Genomic DNA, 15,056 nt, shown 5'->3' with positions numbered 1-15,056 from the left:
GGCAAATGCATTGACTTTAGTTTGAATATCAACTGTAATTCAGCATGCGGGGGGGGGGGGGGCGGTTTGCCAGCTCAAAAGCAATGCAAGAAACACCCCATCCCACAAAACCTCTGGCATATGCAGTTGGAAATCAGGGGCAACTACAAATTACAGTTGGCTAAGAAGACAGGGCAAAAAAATTCAGATTCCTGTGCAGCAATTCTTTTTTTCTTTTCTTTTTTAAATCACACCCCATTTCTCCACCAAAAGGTTTCTGAAGAAGGTTCAAGATGTAATCAACAATCCAACTCATTAAGGTCAACACTAAAAACGAAACTGCAGCAAGCCAAACAAGTCAATTATTAAAAGAAGCACATAGAAGGAGCCTAATCTGATTTATAACCAAACTAGTCTTGGTGTTTGGAAGATGTTTCCCCCCCCCCCCCCCGCCCAGAACTGCCATTCTAGCAGCCAACCCCTTTTTCAGTCAGGTGTCCTCACAAACACTCTGAAGAAAGCCTACAACTCCCCGAACTGCAAAACTTGTCAGTGAAGACAGAGAGACTCCTTACCTCTCCTGCCCAGATCTAGTCACGGTTACCCGTGCAACAATCACTTCTAGGCTGGATTACTGTAACTCGCTCTACGTAGGGCTGCCCTTGAGACTGAGTCAAAGGCTCCAGCTGGTACAGAATGCAGTGGCGAGGCTCCTGACAGGGGCCTCACTCTGAGACCACATACTCCGACAGTGCAGTGCTCCGACAACTGCACTGGCTCCAGCTGGAGTATCGGATAGGCTTGCCAGGCCAGGCTGCTCCACCAGCGGGAGCTTCGCAGGGCTGTGGCCTTAGTGCGCAATGCGTGAGCCTGTCACGGCGCGCCTGCACGCACCTTTTGCAGTGTGCCTGCACGCGATGCGCTACGCCACATAGAGTTTTGGCCATGATTGCTAGAGCGTCCGTGTCACTTCTGGGTTTACCCAAATGTGACGCATGGGCCACGTCTGTGCACGCGCCCGCAGTGCCCACCGGCCCTCAGCTGGCCGGCGGGCAGCCTGGTGAATGGAAGGTAGTTTACCCGCCACCACCGGACAATTGGCAACCCTAGTATCGGATCAGGTTTAAGGTGCTAGTTTTGACCTTTAAATCCTCACACGGTCTGGGACCCTTGTATCTTCGGGCCAGCCTCTCCTGGTAGCCCCCCCCCCCAAAAAAAAGAGTGTTGCGCTCTGCTGATAACAATCTGTGGTCCCTGGCCCCAGGAGCGTGTGGCTGTCCTCAACTACAGCCAGGGCCTTTTCGGCCCTGCCCAGATGGAAGGCTCTGCCTAGTAACATCAGGGCCCCTTGGGACCTGTACATGCTTAGAGGCACTTGCCTGAGATTTCAGAACTTCGTATTAGTCTGGTATAAAAATACACCAGAACAAGAAGGCCGAGAGCAATTCTACTCCAACAAGTCATCCCTGCTCTGTCGTTGGATTGTGGCCACACCTTTGTAATCACCTCTGCTTCAGTGCTGTGGAAACATCCTGGATAGCACAAGGCGGCTTTGCGGTAAAATAAACTCTGAATGAGCACCTAGCTGTGGAACAAAACTCTCACCTGGTTCTGCCGCACGCCAAAACGGGTGGGTGGGTAAAGAAAGGCAGCAGAGCCGAGGCTGTGCTTAGCCTGCCAACCTGACTTGGAACCACTGTAGCACAACTGAAGTTGGGTTTTATATGCTGATTTCCTCTACCTTTAAAGGAGGATCAAACTGCTTACAATCACCTTTTCTTCCTCTTCCCACAACAGACAGCTTGTGAGGGAGGTGAGGCTGAGAGAGTTCCAAGAGAACTGTGACTGGCCCAAGATCACCCCAGCAGGCTTCATGTGGTGGAGTGGGGAATCAAACCCAGTTCACCTGATTAGAGACCGCTACTCTTAACCACTATGCCACACTGGATGCACGTGAACAGCTGTGGGGCAAGCAGGGGCAGAGTGGGAGAAAGGTGTGCGGGCAACCACTCCAGAAGTGTCCAATGACAGACCACGGAAGAGCCAAGATGCCGTGGAGTACTGCCCTGACTGTGTCCGCTAAGGGCTCAATGTGCCATGAAACTCAACGATGTCGCATTTTGCAAAAGTGTACAGCCAGATGGGTCATGTGCTACAGCAGACTGGAGAGCTTCGGGCAGGTCTCTGTTCTCAAACAGAAGAAGAGTTGGTTTTTATATGCCAACTTTCTCTACCACTTAAGGAAGAACCAAACCAGCTTACAATCACCTTCCCTTCCCCTCAACAGACAACCTGTGGAGGTAGGTGAGGCTGAGAGAGCTCTAACAGCTGTAACTAGCCCAAGGTCCCCTAGGAGTGGGGGAAACAAATCCAGTTCACCAGATTAGCGTCAGCTGCTCATGTGGAGGAGTGGGGGAATCAAACCCGGTTCTCCAGATCATAGCCCACCGCTCCAAACCACCGCTCTTAACCACTACACCACGCTGGCTCTCTTTTACTTTGCTGGCCTCTCAGGAAGCTGCAAGAGAAGGGCAGACAGCAAACAAAACCAGAAGTTAAGGCATGCTCTTCATTGTGTCGACGCAACTGTCTTGTGATTCCCTGAACGTCACGGCAATCTCGCCGTGACGTTTTGGGCATTTCTAATCTCCAAGCCACTGAAGATACCTCCTGCCCTAGGGTCAAGTCTTATAGTATTTACTCAAATGTAAGACTAGGTGTTATTTTTTCCAGGTATGCCAAAGGAAAAAGAAAATGAGGTTGTCTTAAGTTCATGTACAAGCTCCTACTATGTCTTAATACTAAAATACGTTGTGTAACTCTTTGGAGGGGGTCCTCTTACGTTCAGGGTAATTTTTTTGAGTAAATACAGTAACCTGTGCCAGGCTCAGCCTTTGCACTTGGTTTTCTTTGCTAGGGGCTTAGCCCTTGAAGAAGTGTCCTGAGCAGGTGCAGAGTGTATTCCTGAGCAGAGATTTCCACAACTGGCAGGAAGCAGGAAACATCCCCCCCCCCGAAAGCATGACCTGCTGCTTGCTAGTGAACAGCATGTTTCTAATACATGAAAGCATGAAGCTCCCTTTCTCCAAGGCCAGAACCTTTGTCGGCCCACGCAGACCAGCATCGGCTTTTTGGACAGACGGTGGCTTTCCAGGGTCTCAAACTGCAGACCCGAGGTCCACCTATGGGAGATTGCCAGGGGTCCAACCTGGGACCTTGCACATGAGGCAAGTGCTCTGCCTCCCAGCCATAGTCTCTCCACTAAATATAGTTCTAGATGCCCAATGATTCAACTTGGGTTTGCCAGAAATAAAGAAAAACCAAACGTGGAAGCACAGAGGGGCCTTTAGCTCCACTTCACACAACTAACTGGAGAAAGGGCGCCCTCTAGTGTTGGTTATAAATATTAGGTGGATTTTTTCTTTTAAAGCTAAGTAGTCCAACCTCGGTTTAAGGAACTTTAAATTAGCAGGATCCTTCATTCCAGTGAGTTCACAGTGACACCAGGTGGAGGATTTCAGCAGTATATTTTCTGCAGAATTAGTATCTGTGGAAGCAGCTGACAAGTTTATATTTCACTGCAACATCTCTAAGTAAGTAAGAAGAGCAAGCATGGTGTAGTGATTAAGAGTGCTGGACTAGGATCCAGAAAACCCAGGTTTGAATCTGTATAGGTGGAGGGGCCGTGGCTCAGTGGTAGAGTATCTGCTTGGCATGCAGAAGGCCCCCGGTTCAATCCCTGGCATCTCCAGTTAAAAGGGACTAGGCAGGTAGGTGATGTGAAAGACCTCTGCCTGAGACCCTGCAGAGCCGCAGCTGGTCTGAGTAGACAGTACTGACTTTGATGGACCAAGGGTCTGATTCAGTACAAGACAGCTTCATGTGTACTCTGCCATGGAAGCTTGCTGGGTGATCTGGGGCCGGGCACATTCCCTCACCTAACCTACCTTACAGGGTTGCTGTGAGGAGAAAAATGGAGGAGAGGAAAATATCACTGCGGGGCCCCACTGGGGAGAAAAGTGGGGTATGAATCAAGTCAACAAATAATCAATCAATGCTTCTTAAAAAGGCATGACATCCGAGTCCAATCTGGCAAACAGTTTTAAGATACATCCCTCTCTTGAAAGGGACAAGAAACCAACTCCGCAAATGGTACCAAACCTTTGAGGCAGTGACGGCTGACTCTGGCAGCCCATGACACCGTTTTATTTAGTGCCTTCTGAATCACTGCCGGGCAGAGATTGCTTTCAAAACCTGAGTATCCACATTTTAGCATTACATCTTTCTTAGGCTGCAGCCCTAAAAAATCCCAGATTTGGTATCCCATGTATTTGCCAGGCATCTGCCATCCAGTTACTACCAGGCAGTAGCTGGCTTCTCCATTCCTGCCTTAGATAAGAAGCAGACTGGCAAACCTGAAGAGCCAGGAGTTAAGGAACACAGCCAGGAAAATTGATGCCCACACCCACAATGCCAGCACTTAGGATCATAGAATCATAGAGCTGCAAGGGACCACCAGGGTCATCTAGTCCAACCCACCGTGCAATGCAGGAAATTCATAACTACCTCCCCCCCACACCCCCAGTGACCCCTAATCCATTCCCAGAAGATGGAAAAAAAACACCCTCCAGGATCCTGACCTCAAAGTGGAGGTTGGCACTACCCTGGGCATGCAAGAAAGGGCCACGAGAGCCAAACAGTGATGCAAACCTCCCTGTCATGATCTGTCTAAGGTCATAGAATCAGCAAGAGTAAGACTAGATGACGGGTAGAGGCGAACAATCACAATAACCTGTTGAGAACAGAGATGTTGGGGAGGCTTTAGAATTTTCTTTACAAATACAGAAAGAAATATAAAAATGTTTAGGATATTCAGGGCGGGATAGTTTATTTTATCTCAAGATTTCAGATTCGTTATTAGCCTGAAGTTATCTCTACAGAGCTATGGTATGTGCTTGAGGGAATGGAAGCAATGCTGATATTAAAGTATTTATACCACACCCCTTTCCCCTGTGGCTCAAGGCAGCTTATGATATATAACTTATGTCAGCTGTGCTAGAGGAATCCTTCTAAATTGAAAGATAATATAGGCAGTATATAAATCACAGTCTTCTAAGCAAAACCCATGAAAGGAAGGTTTGCTTCCAAGTTGAGATTGGGCTTGCCTACATTACTCATGGCCGGGTATTCAGGAGCACAGAAAAAGCCCATTTTTACTGGACAAGGGTTTTCATTTGCCTAAAGCTTTCACCCAAGAAAGGTTCTAGCCCTACTGGTTGCGAAGGCATAGGCAACATCAGCTCAAACCTCAGAAGCCAAATTGTTTGCTGGATAAGATTTCAGGGATGAGAAGGGCAGGGCTTTCAGTTTGCCTCACCATTACGACTGGGGTGGTGGTGGTGGAGGGAGGACAACAAACAACAGAGGGGACAAATTGGAAGCCCCACCCTCCAGGATTCCCTGAATTTTCAGGGAATGGAGAAGGAGAATTTGTCCTTCTCTCCGTCCGTCCCCCCCGCTTTTTTGACTCTCACTTGCTCTCCACATGCTGTCTATCCTTCCTGGGGCAATGCTCAGTCCTCAGATTATTTTTGGAAAGGGAGTCATCCAGCCAGTTTATTAATTAGACCCAACAATAGGTCTGAGCTGGATCAAATGCCCAAACCAAACTCTGAGCATCTTGCCTGAGCTCTGACCTCACATGCTTCCCCCACCCATCAATCTCTCCCTTTATGCAGCCAATCCACAGTTTACATCTAAGCCAGAAATCTAAAGGCAAACCACAGTTTGCCTCGGAAAGGAACTGCAGCATGTGAGGGAAGAGGGACAGGGGAGAACAGAAGCCCAAAGCTTGGCCATGTAATGCCTAAGCAAGACTGACTCCCAGTTAAAAACTAGATAACTTGAGCAAAATGAAAAGAAATAATTCAAAATAGCTTAAGCCACACAATGTATTCAGGACAGAGAATTTTGCTTCTCATGTCACAGAATTTGGGGTCTTTTGGCACTATTTAAAAATAGAATTTCCCACAGAGTACACAAAATCTTGGTGCTGCTAAGGAACACACACACACACGCACACTTTTGCTTACCAAATAGAGCAGAAAGGTATGAAGACCCGTTCCAAGTCCAACCGAGGACAGAATGCCTAAGCCTACCCAGTAGGCACACCATAAGAACTTTTTCTCCGTATACCGCACATACTGTGGAGGGGAAAAAAAGAATGACGTTTGCATAAGGAAGCAGAAAAGCCAACAACATCAAAGCAAGCAGACTGGTATTCTACACAGTTCTGAGACATCAGGGTAGGTGTAGTGGTTAAGAGCGGTGGTTAAAGTATAGAGAGCCAGCGTGGTGTAGTGGTTAAGAGTGGTGGTTTGGAGCAATGGAGTCTGATCTGGAGAACCAGTTTGATTCCCCACTCCTCCAGATGAGAGGCAGAGGCTAATCTGGTGAACTGGATTTGTTTCCCCGCTCCTACACACGAAGCCAGCTGGGGGAACTTGGGCTAGTCACACTCTCTCAGCCCCACCTACTTCACAGGGTGTCTGTTGTGGGGCGGGGAAGGGAAGGTGATTGTAAGCCGGTTTGATTCTCCTTTAACTGGTAGAGCAAGTCGGCATATAAAAACCAACTCTTCTTCTTCGAGGGAGGAAGGATGGATAGCTATAGCCAGAATTCAGCACCTTAAGAGTTCGTATCAGGTGGGCAGCCATGTTGCTCTGTAGAACAATATCCAAGTCCAGGGTACAACATTTTCCAGGTCATCAGCTCTTGTGAGCCAAAGCTCATTTCATAAATTACAGACGGTATCTGATGAAGTGACCTTTGATTCGTGAAAGCTTATACACTGGAAGATTCTGTTGGCCTTGAAGATGCTACCGGACTCAAATCATGGAGAGAGTGCTTCAAAGGCTCGGTCAGCTACTCATTTTCTGAACAGCCAGCCTGAGACTGGAGTAAAGTCCAGTCAATGGCCCCAATCCCTGTCCACCCAATAAGGCCTGCAGACAATACTCCCTCGGCACCCGTTTTGCTTGTGGCCTGGCAAACACAGAAGGGGAAGCGGCGGCCCTCAGCGGGCCCACGAACATGCAACAGTGGATCCCAGTAAATGCCGGCTTGCAAACTGGAAGCCGGCAGAGACTACACCTGGCCCCAGTTCTGCTATAAATAGGTTTGGGAGGGGCGCATACACAAAAAGGGACACCAGTGCATGCAACAGCTGCACAATTCAGCTCCGGGGAAATGTGAAATAAAGACTAAAAGCACAGCTTCAGGTAAAAGTGCATCACGTTCTTATCTATTGCACCCGAGTATCTAAGAAATTCTGCTGAAGTCCCTAGTTTGAATAGCACCTCTGCCAGGAACTCACTAAATGACCTTTGGACGAGACTCTTGCTCTCAGTCACCAGCCTGGGAATATTAAGGGGCCACCACACAGGGTTGTTCTCGGCAGTCCACAGATTTGGTCTGGATTTAACAGTCAGGCAAGAATTGTGCCCAAAACAGGGGGGAGTCTAAACTATTGTCTCTCAATCTTTTTACCCTTGCGGAACCCTTGAAATAATATTTATGTCTCAGGGAACCCCTACATATGATTACATACAATTTACATATGATTAGCCTATTCATCACTATTTCTCGCGGAACCCCTAACGATTTCTCATGGAACCCTAGGGTTCCGGGGAACCCCGGTTGAGAAACGCTGGTCTAGACTGACATGATGCATAAAACCAGAGGAGGTCGTAACACCTGCAAATCCACATGACTGTGGAGCCAAGGACTCTCTCTCTCTCTCCTGCCCCCAACTATGATCACGGCAGGAAGGCGAGAGGAGTCTGTCCTTGTCTCACTGACCCCCAAACAAAAGGCCCTGTAAATCAGGAGATGAGCAGCGGATCTCTGACCTTGTCCAGATGCCTAAGCCTGGAGAAGAGCGGAGGAATGTTACCAGAAGAAACGTGCCTGCTGTTGATGAATGTGTTTGCAGACCCTCCACCTGGCGCCAGGACTGCTGCAAGATGCGAACAAGGCTCTTAGAACACTCAGAAGGCCTCAGATCAGCACTAAGCATCATGCTTACCTGTTGATGCGCTCCTTCAATATAATACGCAGATGTGAGAACCGCAAGTAGCACTAAAAGAGACGCCATGATACGCCGGCGGTGCCACAATCTGGGGAGGGAAAGAAAAAATAATAATATTTTGAGATTCACAGGGCTGGAAAAGGGGCATGCAATTGTCATCAGCTTCCATACTCCATCTTCAAGATGGATCACATCAGTTCTCCCCCCTTCTTAACCACAGTCAACACTAAATGACTATATCTTAAGTGGCAGAGAACATAAGATCTCTGCTGGATTAGGCCAAACCCTCTGACTGGGAGACCAGCAGTTTCCATACAACAACCCCATGGAGGCTATGAAGTTCGGCATGAAGGCAACAATGGCTTTCCTATGTTGGCCCCCAGCACCTGGTAATTAAGGGTATACTGCCTCTGTACAAAGAAGGGCTGCTTAGCCAACAGCTCCTGATTGTCCTACTGTCACATTAGATGAATCTAAGCCTCTGTAAAAATCCATCTGAGCTAGTGACCAAAGGGGGGGGGATGACGATTGCTCTCTTTAAGTATCTGAAGGGCTGTCACTTAGAGAAGGGCAGGGAGCTGTTCCTGTTGGCAGCAGAGAATAGGACTCACAATAATGGGTATAAATTACAGGTAGTAAGGTACTGGTTGGATATTAGGAATTTTTTTTTTTTTTACAGTGAAAGTAGCAGAGAGAATGGGGTCAGGTATGCCTCACAAAATTCCCCCAAGGTATCCAGACTGCCACTATCAGAAAAGAGACCCCTGGACTCGGTCTAACATGATGAGGTGAATGCTTGTAGAAGTCCTAACAGTTCTGCCTGGTTGATGGGGGAGGGCTTCTTGCGCCCTTCCCAATTTATGTGTACTGTCTTATATTTGCCATGTGATATGAGTCTACTTTTATTTTATTTGTTTGTTAATATTTTGGAGCTGATTTTGTATCGTAATACATTTTGACGGACTGAAAGCTCGTAGGCATGCCTGTATTAACTGGATCCGCCAGCCAGTTGTGCATCTATCCAAACCCATTCCACTGCCATTCTGCCCAAAACCTGCAAGTAACTGTTTGGATTAAGATACCAGTGTCAATTACTGAAGCAAACAGTCAGGTAAGAAACAAAGTCCTCTTTGCGGGTCTGAAAGCAAGTTCCACATAATCCTGAACTTTGCCCTGAGAGAGGAAAACACTTTAAGTTGTTACAGATAACAAACCTCTGACCTCCTCCCCAGCCCTAAGCATCAGCTCCACCACCCCACCCCCAGTCAAAGCTCTTAAGGAATGTTTTAAGAGGAACATACTTATTTCAACACCTGGTTTGTTTCAATGCACCAAGAAATTTCACACCATGTAGAAAACAGATTCTCACAGGAGTTTCTCTTGGTGCCTACCTACGTGTTCCCTGACCAGGGAAAGCTCTTCCCACCTCACCCCACAGCCAATCGCAGGGGCAGCCTTCTGCCCACCACACCCTCAATTCCAAAGGTGCCCAGGCTCAATAAGTTTGGGGACCCATGGTTTAAACAAATGGATTCAAGGTAAACACATTGAAAGTCGCTGAGATGCTCAGTACACAAGCCATCAACCAACAGTAAGAAGTTAATGAAAATTATTTTTCTAAAGCAAAGATTGGCAGATGGAGCTTTCCTGTGGGAGCCAGACTTTTCTGAAGGGAGACTGGCTGAGTTTCCCACAAGGCCCTTTTCAGAGGCTGCTCTACTGGCCTCCCAGAGAAAGCTGAAGAAATTCCTGTTCCAAAAAGCTTTTGAACGAACTTAGCATCAGGGGTGAGAGGGGCTGTGGCTCAGTGGCAGAGCACCTGATTGGCATGCAGAAGGTCCCCAGTTCAATCCCTGGCACCTTCAGTTAAAAGGATCAGGTGATGTGAAAGCCCTCCGCCTGAGAGCCGTTGCCAGTCTGCGTGGACGATCCCGACCTTGATGAACCAAGGCTTCATGTGTTCAACTAGTGCTCCCCTTATGTGGCCTGCCTTTTCTTTTAAAGAAACTGATTGCTGTCTTATGACATTTTATATGACTTCTCATACTGCGTTCCTAGTTTAAAGACTGAAACTGCAAAGGAGGCGTTGAAGTATTCAAAACAAATTAAATCCAAGAACTCCTAACTGACAGAGATGGCTAAGTTGGCAAAGGATAAATGCAATCTCTAAGCAGATATAAAAACAGGCAGCGCTCATTTGGATATGCAACCCCCCATGAAGAAAGGGAATGGGCTGCACAAAATTATTGATGGCCTCTAGGAGGGGAGGGGGAGAGAAAACCAGCCTAACCCTTTTGCAAACAGGAACCTGGATCTGCAGAACACTGTAGGGATCCCCACAAGCCTGATCAACTAGATAAAAGCATGCCATTTGTTGGGTAAATTATTAAAAAGAGGTCAGCAAGGGGGGTGTAACTTGGGCCCTTCACTGCAGCCCCCACTCCCACAACTCCCAACTTGAGCAGGGAAAGTTAAGAGGAGGTATCTTTACTTTATGGTCCATTCTTTCAAGTTTATTAGCGTTTCCAGGAAAAAATACTGCATGGTAATGACCGGCTTCCTCCAGAGTACAATACTCTGCCGTACTTCTCGCTCTTTTTGCTTCTGTCCATTTGACGAAGAAGGCTCTGCAGATGGAGAGGGGGGAAAGGGGGAGAACGTTAGGGGAAGCAAGAACAGTATCCCCCTACCCCTAGAAAAGCCCCCTCCCTCTGGGCGGTATTGTTGTCATCTGCTCACGAGAGACAACTGAATATCTCTGGGAGCCCGTCACGTCATTATCATGCTCTGCTTACACAGTCTTATGCAAAATATACCAAAATAGAACACCTATGCTGAAACTCTCAACAGTACGAAACAAAACAACATGACGGCATCAACAACTAAGTCTCTCAGAATCAATAAACATATTATTACTCATACACTCAAATTACAGAATTTAATAACATAAATAGAAGACAGTCTACACTCTAAATGCTCTGAGCTGTAAAATTCATGAGTATGTATCACAACACGCTGAAACAAAGCTGGAGCAGCTGAAACCTGCCCAAATCGGAGGTTGTAGATGCTGTGGTAGCTTGCTCAGAAGAGGAAGAACTCAGGGTTGTGAACTTGCCCAGAAGTGCAGGAACGAGAACTCCAGATGTTTTATTCCTCGTTTCGAACCATTGCTTCCTCAGCCTACATGCAAGAATTATGTGCAGTTTCAAAGTAGATAGACCACAGGGGGTTCAATTAGACACTCTCAAATGATGCGTACAATGAATTCCTGCATTTCTGGGCAAGTTCACAACCCTGAGTTCTTCCTCTTCTGAGCAAGCTACAACAGCATCTACATCCTCGGATTTGGGCAGGTTTCAGCTGCTTCAGTTTTGTTTCAGCGTGTTGTGATACATACTCATGAACTTTACAGCTCAGAGCATTTAGAGCAGTGGTTCCCAACCTTTTTTTGACCAGGGACCACTAGGGCTTTTTTGTTCGGTGCAGGAACCCCAAGGTTCAAAATAAAAATTCCGAGAATTTGAAAATAAACTTTAATCATAACTGTTAGTTAAACATTAAACTTAGAATAATATTTGAATATATATTTTTATAATAGAGAACTTTTAATTGAAAATATTAATTTATTATGGGTGGATAACTTTGTTTCGCGGACCTTAATTTAGTTCTCACGGACCCCTGAGGGTCCACGGACCCCCCAGTTGGGAACCAGTGATTTAGAGTGTAGACTGCCTTCTATTTTTGTTATTAAATTCTGTAATTTGAGTGTATGAGTAATAATATGTTTATTGATTCTGACATACTTAATTGTTGATGCCGTCGTGCTGTTTTGTTTTGTATTGCTTACATGGTCTGCTAGATGTTGTTCGTGGGGCTTCCCAGGCTGACTTTAACTGCAGGGTCCAGATATATAGGTATGATACAGTAGAAAAGAGCAGGAGTCCAGTAGCACCTTAAAGGCTACAAAAGTTCTGGCAGGGTATGAGCTTTCATGAGCCACAGGTACCTGAAGAAGCGAGCTGTGGCTCACGAAAGCTCATACCCTGCCAGAAATTTTGTAGCCTTTAAGGTGCTACGGGACCCTTGCTCTTTTCTATAGGTATGATACAGAGTTCGATAGACAAGTTATATTAGGTTCCAAATTTTCATTTCTGGGACAAACAAAAATAGATCTCTCTAGGGCACATTACTGGTCTAAGATCACATTTTTAAAATTACGACCAGCCTTTACATCTATTCGTTTTTGAACTATGCAAACTGCTGTGCTCAAAGGATGCTATTCCTAACGACCAGTTGCTCAACATCTGTGTATCTGTGGAGGTTCAGAGCCGGAAGACCTGTGCCATTATATGCTGGTATGGCCATTATATCTGGTAACAAGGCGACATTTTTAGAGACAATTTTGGCCAATTTTGGCCAACGTACTATATGGTAGAGAAAGTTTTACTTCTCCTTGCGGATAAGGAGCCAGCTGTCTCTTATAGAGTTGCTTTCTTTGCTTTAGCTGCAAAGAAAATTTGGGCCAACCAAAAGTATTATAACCAAACTGTACGGCCCAACGTATAACAGTAAATTCCATCTATAAGAGGTCGATGTGAAGTGGGTTTTCTTATACACTGATGTGAATTCTATTTAAGCAGTCTTTTAAAGCTTGGGACTAAAATCGCAATGGGCTTGAGAGCTTATTATCTGGGTTTCCATCATTTCCCAGCTTCAATTGCAAGTTTTGAGCGGTTTTGCTGTTCATTTTAGTTAAATACCAGATAACCCTGAATGTTGATTTTTTAACAATGTTTAGTATTCTGATAAGATCCGGCAGGCTACAGAAATACACCCCTCCAGTTTTAATTTGTTACCAAAATGCAACTTTTATTAATGATTGTTACCAGGATTTACGGGGTTTTATTTTTGTTATTTCTTGTAACGGCCTTTGGCCATATGAAATAAAACTGAACCTGAACCCATCATGCTCTTCTGTGGCAGCTCTGCTCATCAGAGTGAAACCATCTAATGGTGCCATGTGCTGCAAATAGACAAAATTCTCTGTGGAATGGTCTGCCAGGGGCCATTAGGAAAGTCCCAATGTGTCTGCCAGGGGCCATTAGAAAAGCCCCAACGGCTAACCATCTCCTCTTCAACCAGGGTCTTCCCCTTCCACCATCAGCTTCTGCCCTAAATTTAGCCTTGGCCCCTGGTCCTTAACAGGTAACCCTTCTGGGGTTGGATAGCAGCAGGGGAGGGGTTTTGCTTTCACACCCTGCTTGCACATTTTTTGGTACTAACAAGGTTGGCCACAATTGACTCAATGGACTGGACAGCAGTTTTATGCACCAGTATTCCTTTCTGGCCCTGACCTGGATGGTACACCAACAACAAAGGAGGGGGAAAGCAGGATATAAAAACCAACTCTTCTTCTTCTTAAGGAAGAGGCAGCTACCACCAGAAGCAGAAGATACTCAAGGCAGTTGACAACACAGGAGTGGCAGATCCAGCAGCTGAGCTGGCTATTTGGGTATGTGTCCGCCCTGGACACAGCCTCTGAATGCACTGTGCCTGGCACACCTTAACAGCAAGCACGGAGCAGCTGCAAGAACTTCAAGCGCCTTGTTAAAGAGGCAAGAACTGCATCTACGTACCTGTAAAATTCCCATTGTGCTGTTCTTTGTTCATTCCTAAGCGCCTCTGGTCACAATCTGTTCCATTTTCTGCCATTTCATAGATCAGTCACTTATGGGGACCTAACACACACACAAAAAAAAACAAGCCCGGGGGCACAAAAGCATTAAGCAGAACATCAAACAAAGCAAAGCTAACACCCGTACAAGCTGGTTCAGCTCGTAATATACCACAGCATCAGTTTTGCCAAGTCCAAGCACCTTAGAACAGGCAACCTGCTGTTCATAGTCACCACCAGAAGGAGCAATCCCACACAGCCAGACCTCCCAAGAAACCCTGGTTTCATTTAAATGGGGGGGGGGGAGAGAGAGAAGAGAGGCAAGAGGGCGCAAGTTACCATAAGCACTCAAGGAAGCAGACAGATGAAAATATTATGGTAAAAGGTTAACAAGGAAAATAAAGCTTGATTCCAACAATCCCCTTATACCAGTGGTCGGCAAACTGCGGCTCTCGAGCCGCATGCGGCTCTTTGGCCCCTTGAGTGCGGCTCCTCTGCATCCCCGCGCCCAGCCAGGCAGAGGAGCCAGGCTCCAGCGCGCCCCAGGTGGGAGGAGCCAGCAGGCGAGCGGGAGGCGGCCGCAACACGCGTGCCGGGCTGGCAGCGAGCAGTGCCCGCTCCTCCCGCAAGACCAGGCCGCTCTCCAGCCCCCAGAGAGAATGGGCCGAGGGAGGCGGGGGCCCGGCCCTCGCGAAGTCCCCTTCCCGCGCTCGGCTGTCGGAGGAGGGGGCGGCGGCGCCATGCCTTTGCCAGGAGGGTCTGCCGTGAGCAGTGCCCGCCCCAGGTGGAGCCAGCCCGGCAGGAAGGGGCCGGGCCGGACGTTCAAATGCCGGGCGCGCAGGCGGGCTCCCGGAGCAGCGGAGAGGAAGGCGGGTGAGCTCCCGGGCCAGCGCTTCCGTGTGGTGCAGCCGCCTCTGCCCTGCTGGGGCTGCGTCCCTGCGGGGGACTGAGGCTCGGGAGGGGTGATCGGTCCATTGGGCCGCTTGCCCTGTGGGGCGTGGGGGCTGGTGGGCAGGCAGGCGCAAGCCACCCCCCCGCTCTGAGCTGGCGCCTCGGACCCCCCAGCACCATGACGGCCTCCCTCCTCACGTGGCCAGCCCTCCCCCGCTTCCCAGGAAAGCCCCCTGCATTGCCCGGCCGGGCCGCGAGGGTCCCGGGGTTTCCCAGCCTGGCCCTGAGCTCTGCCAACCCAGGCCCCACGCTGGTGCTGCAGGGGAGGGCGCTCTCCCGGTGAGGGCGGGCAGGGGGGAGCAAATAGAACGGTGGCTCTCAAAAGAAATCTCAATCGTTCTATTCTTGATGTTTGGCTCTTTT

General features: G+C 47.9%; 1 protein-coding gene across 1 annotated transcript in view; it reads right to left on the bottom strand.

Annotated features, from left to right (window-relative positions):
* VMP1 (vacuole membrane protein 1) overlaps nt 1-13,800 on the bottom strand; it is a 117,049-nt gene extending 103,249 nt beyond the window's left edge. The window contains exons 1-4 of the mRNA XM_056865141.1: nt 13,705-13,800; nt 10,560-10,695; nt 8,066-8,156; nt 6,072-6,182 (exon numbers count right to left, since the gene is read on the bottom strand). Coding sequence (XP_056721119.1) covers nt 6,072-6,182; nt 8,066-8,156; nt 10,560-10,695; nt 13,705-13,780 — 414 coding nt within the window. The 5' untranslated portion in view covers nt 13,781-13,800. The remainder of the gene's footprint in view (nt 1-6,071; nt 6,183-8,065; nt 8,157-10,559; nt 10,696-13,704) is intronic.
* Between the last annotated feature and the right edge of the window lie 1,256 nt (nt 13,801-15,056).

This window comes from Euleptes europaea, chromosome 19 (assembly GCF_029931775.1).
Source record: "Euleptes europaea isolate rEulEur1 chromosome 19, rEulEur1.hap1, whole genome shotgun sequence".
Lineage (NCBI taxonomy): Eukaryota > Metazoa > Chordata > Lepidosauria > Squamata > Sphaerodactylidae > Euleptes > Euleptes europaea.
Note: the sequence above shows the minus strand (reverse complement) of the source record. Positions and strands in the feature narration are given on the sequence as shown.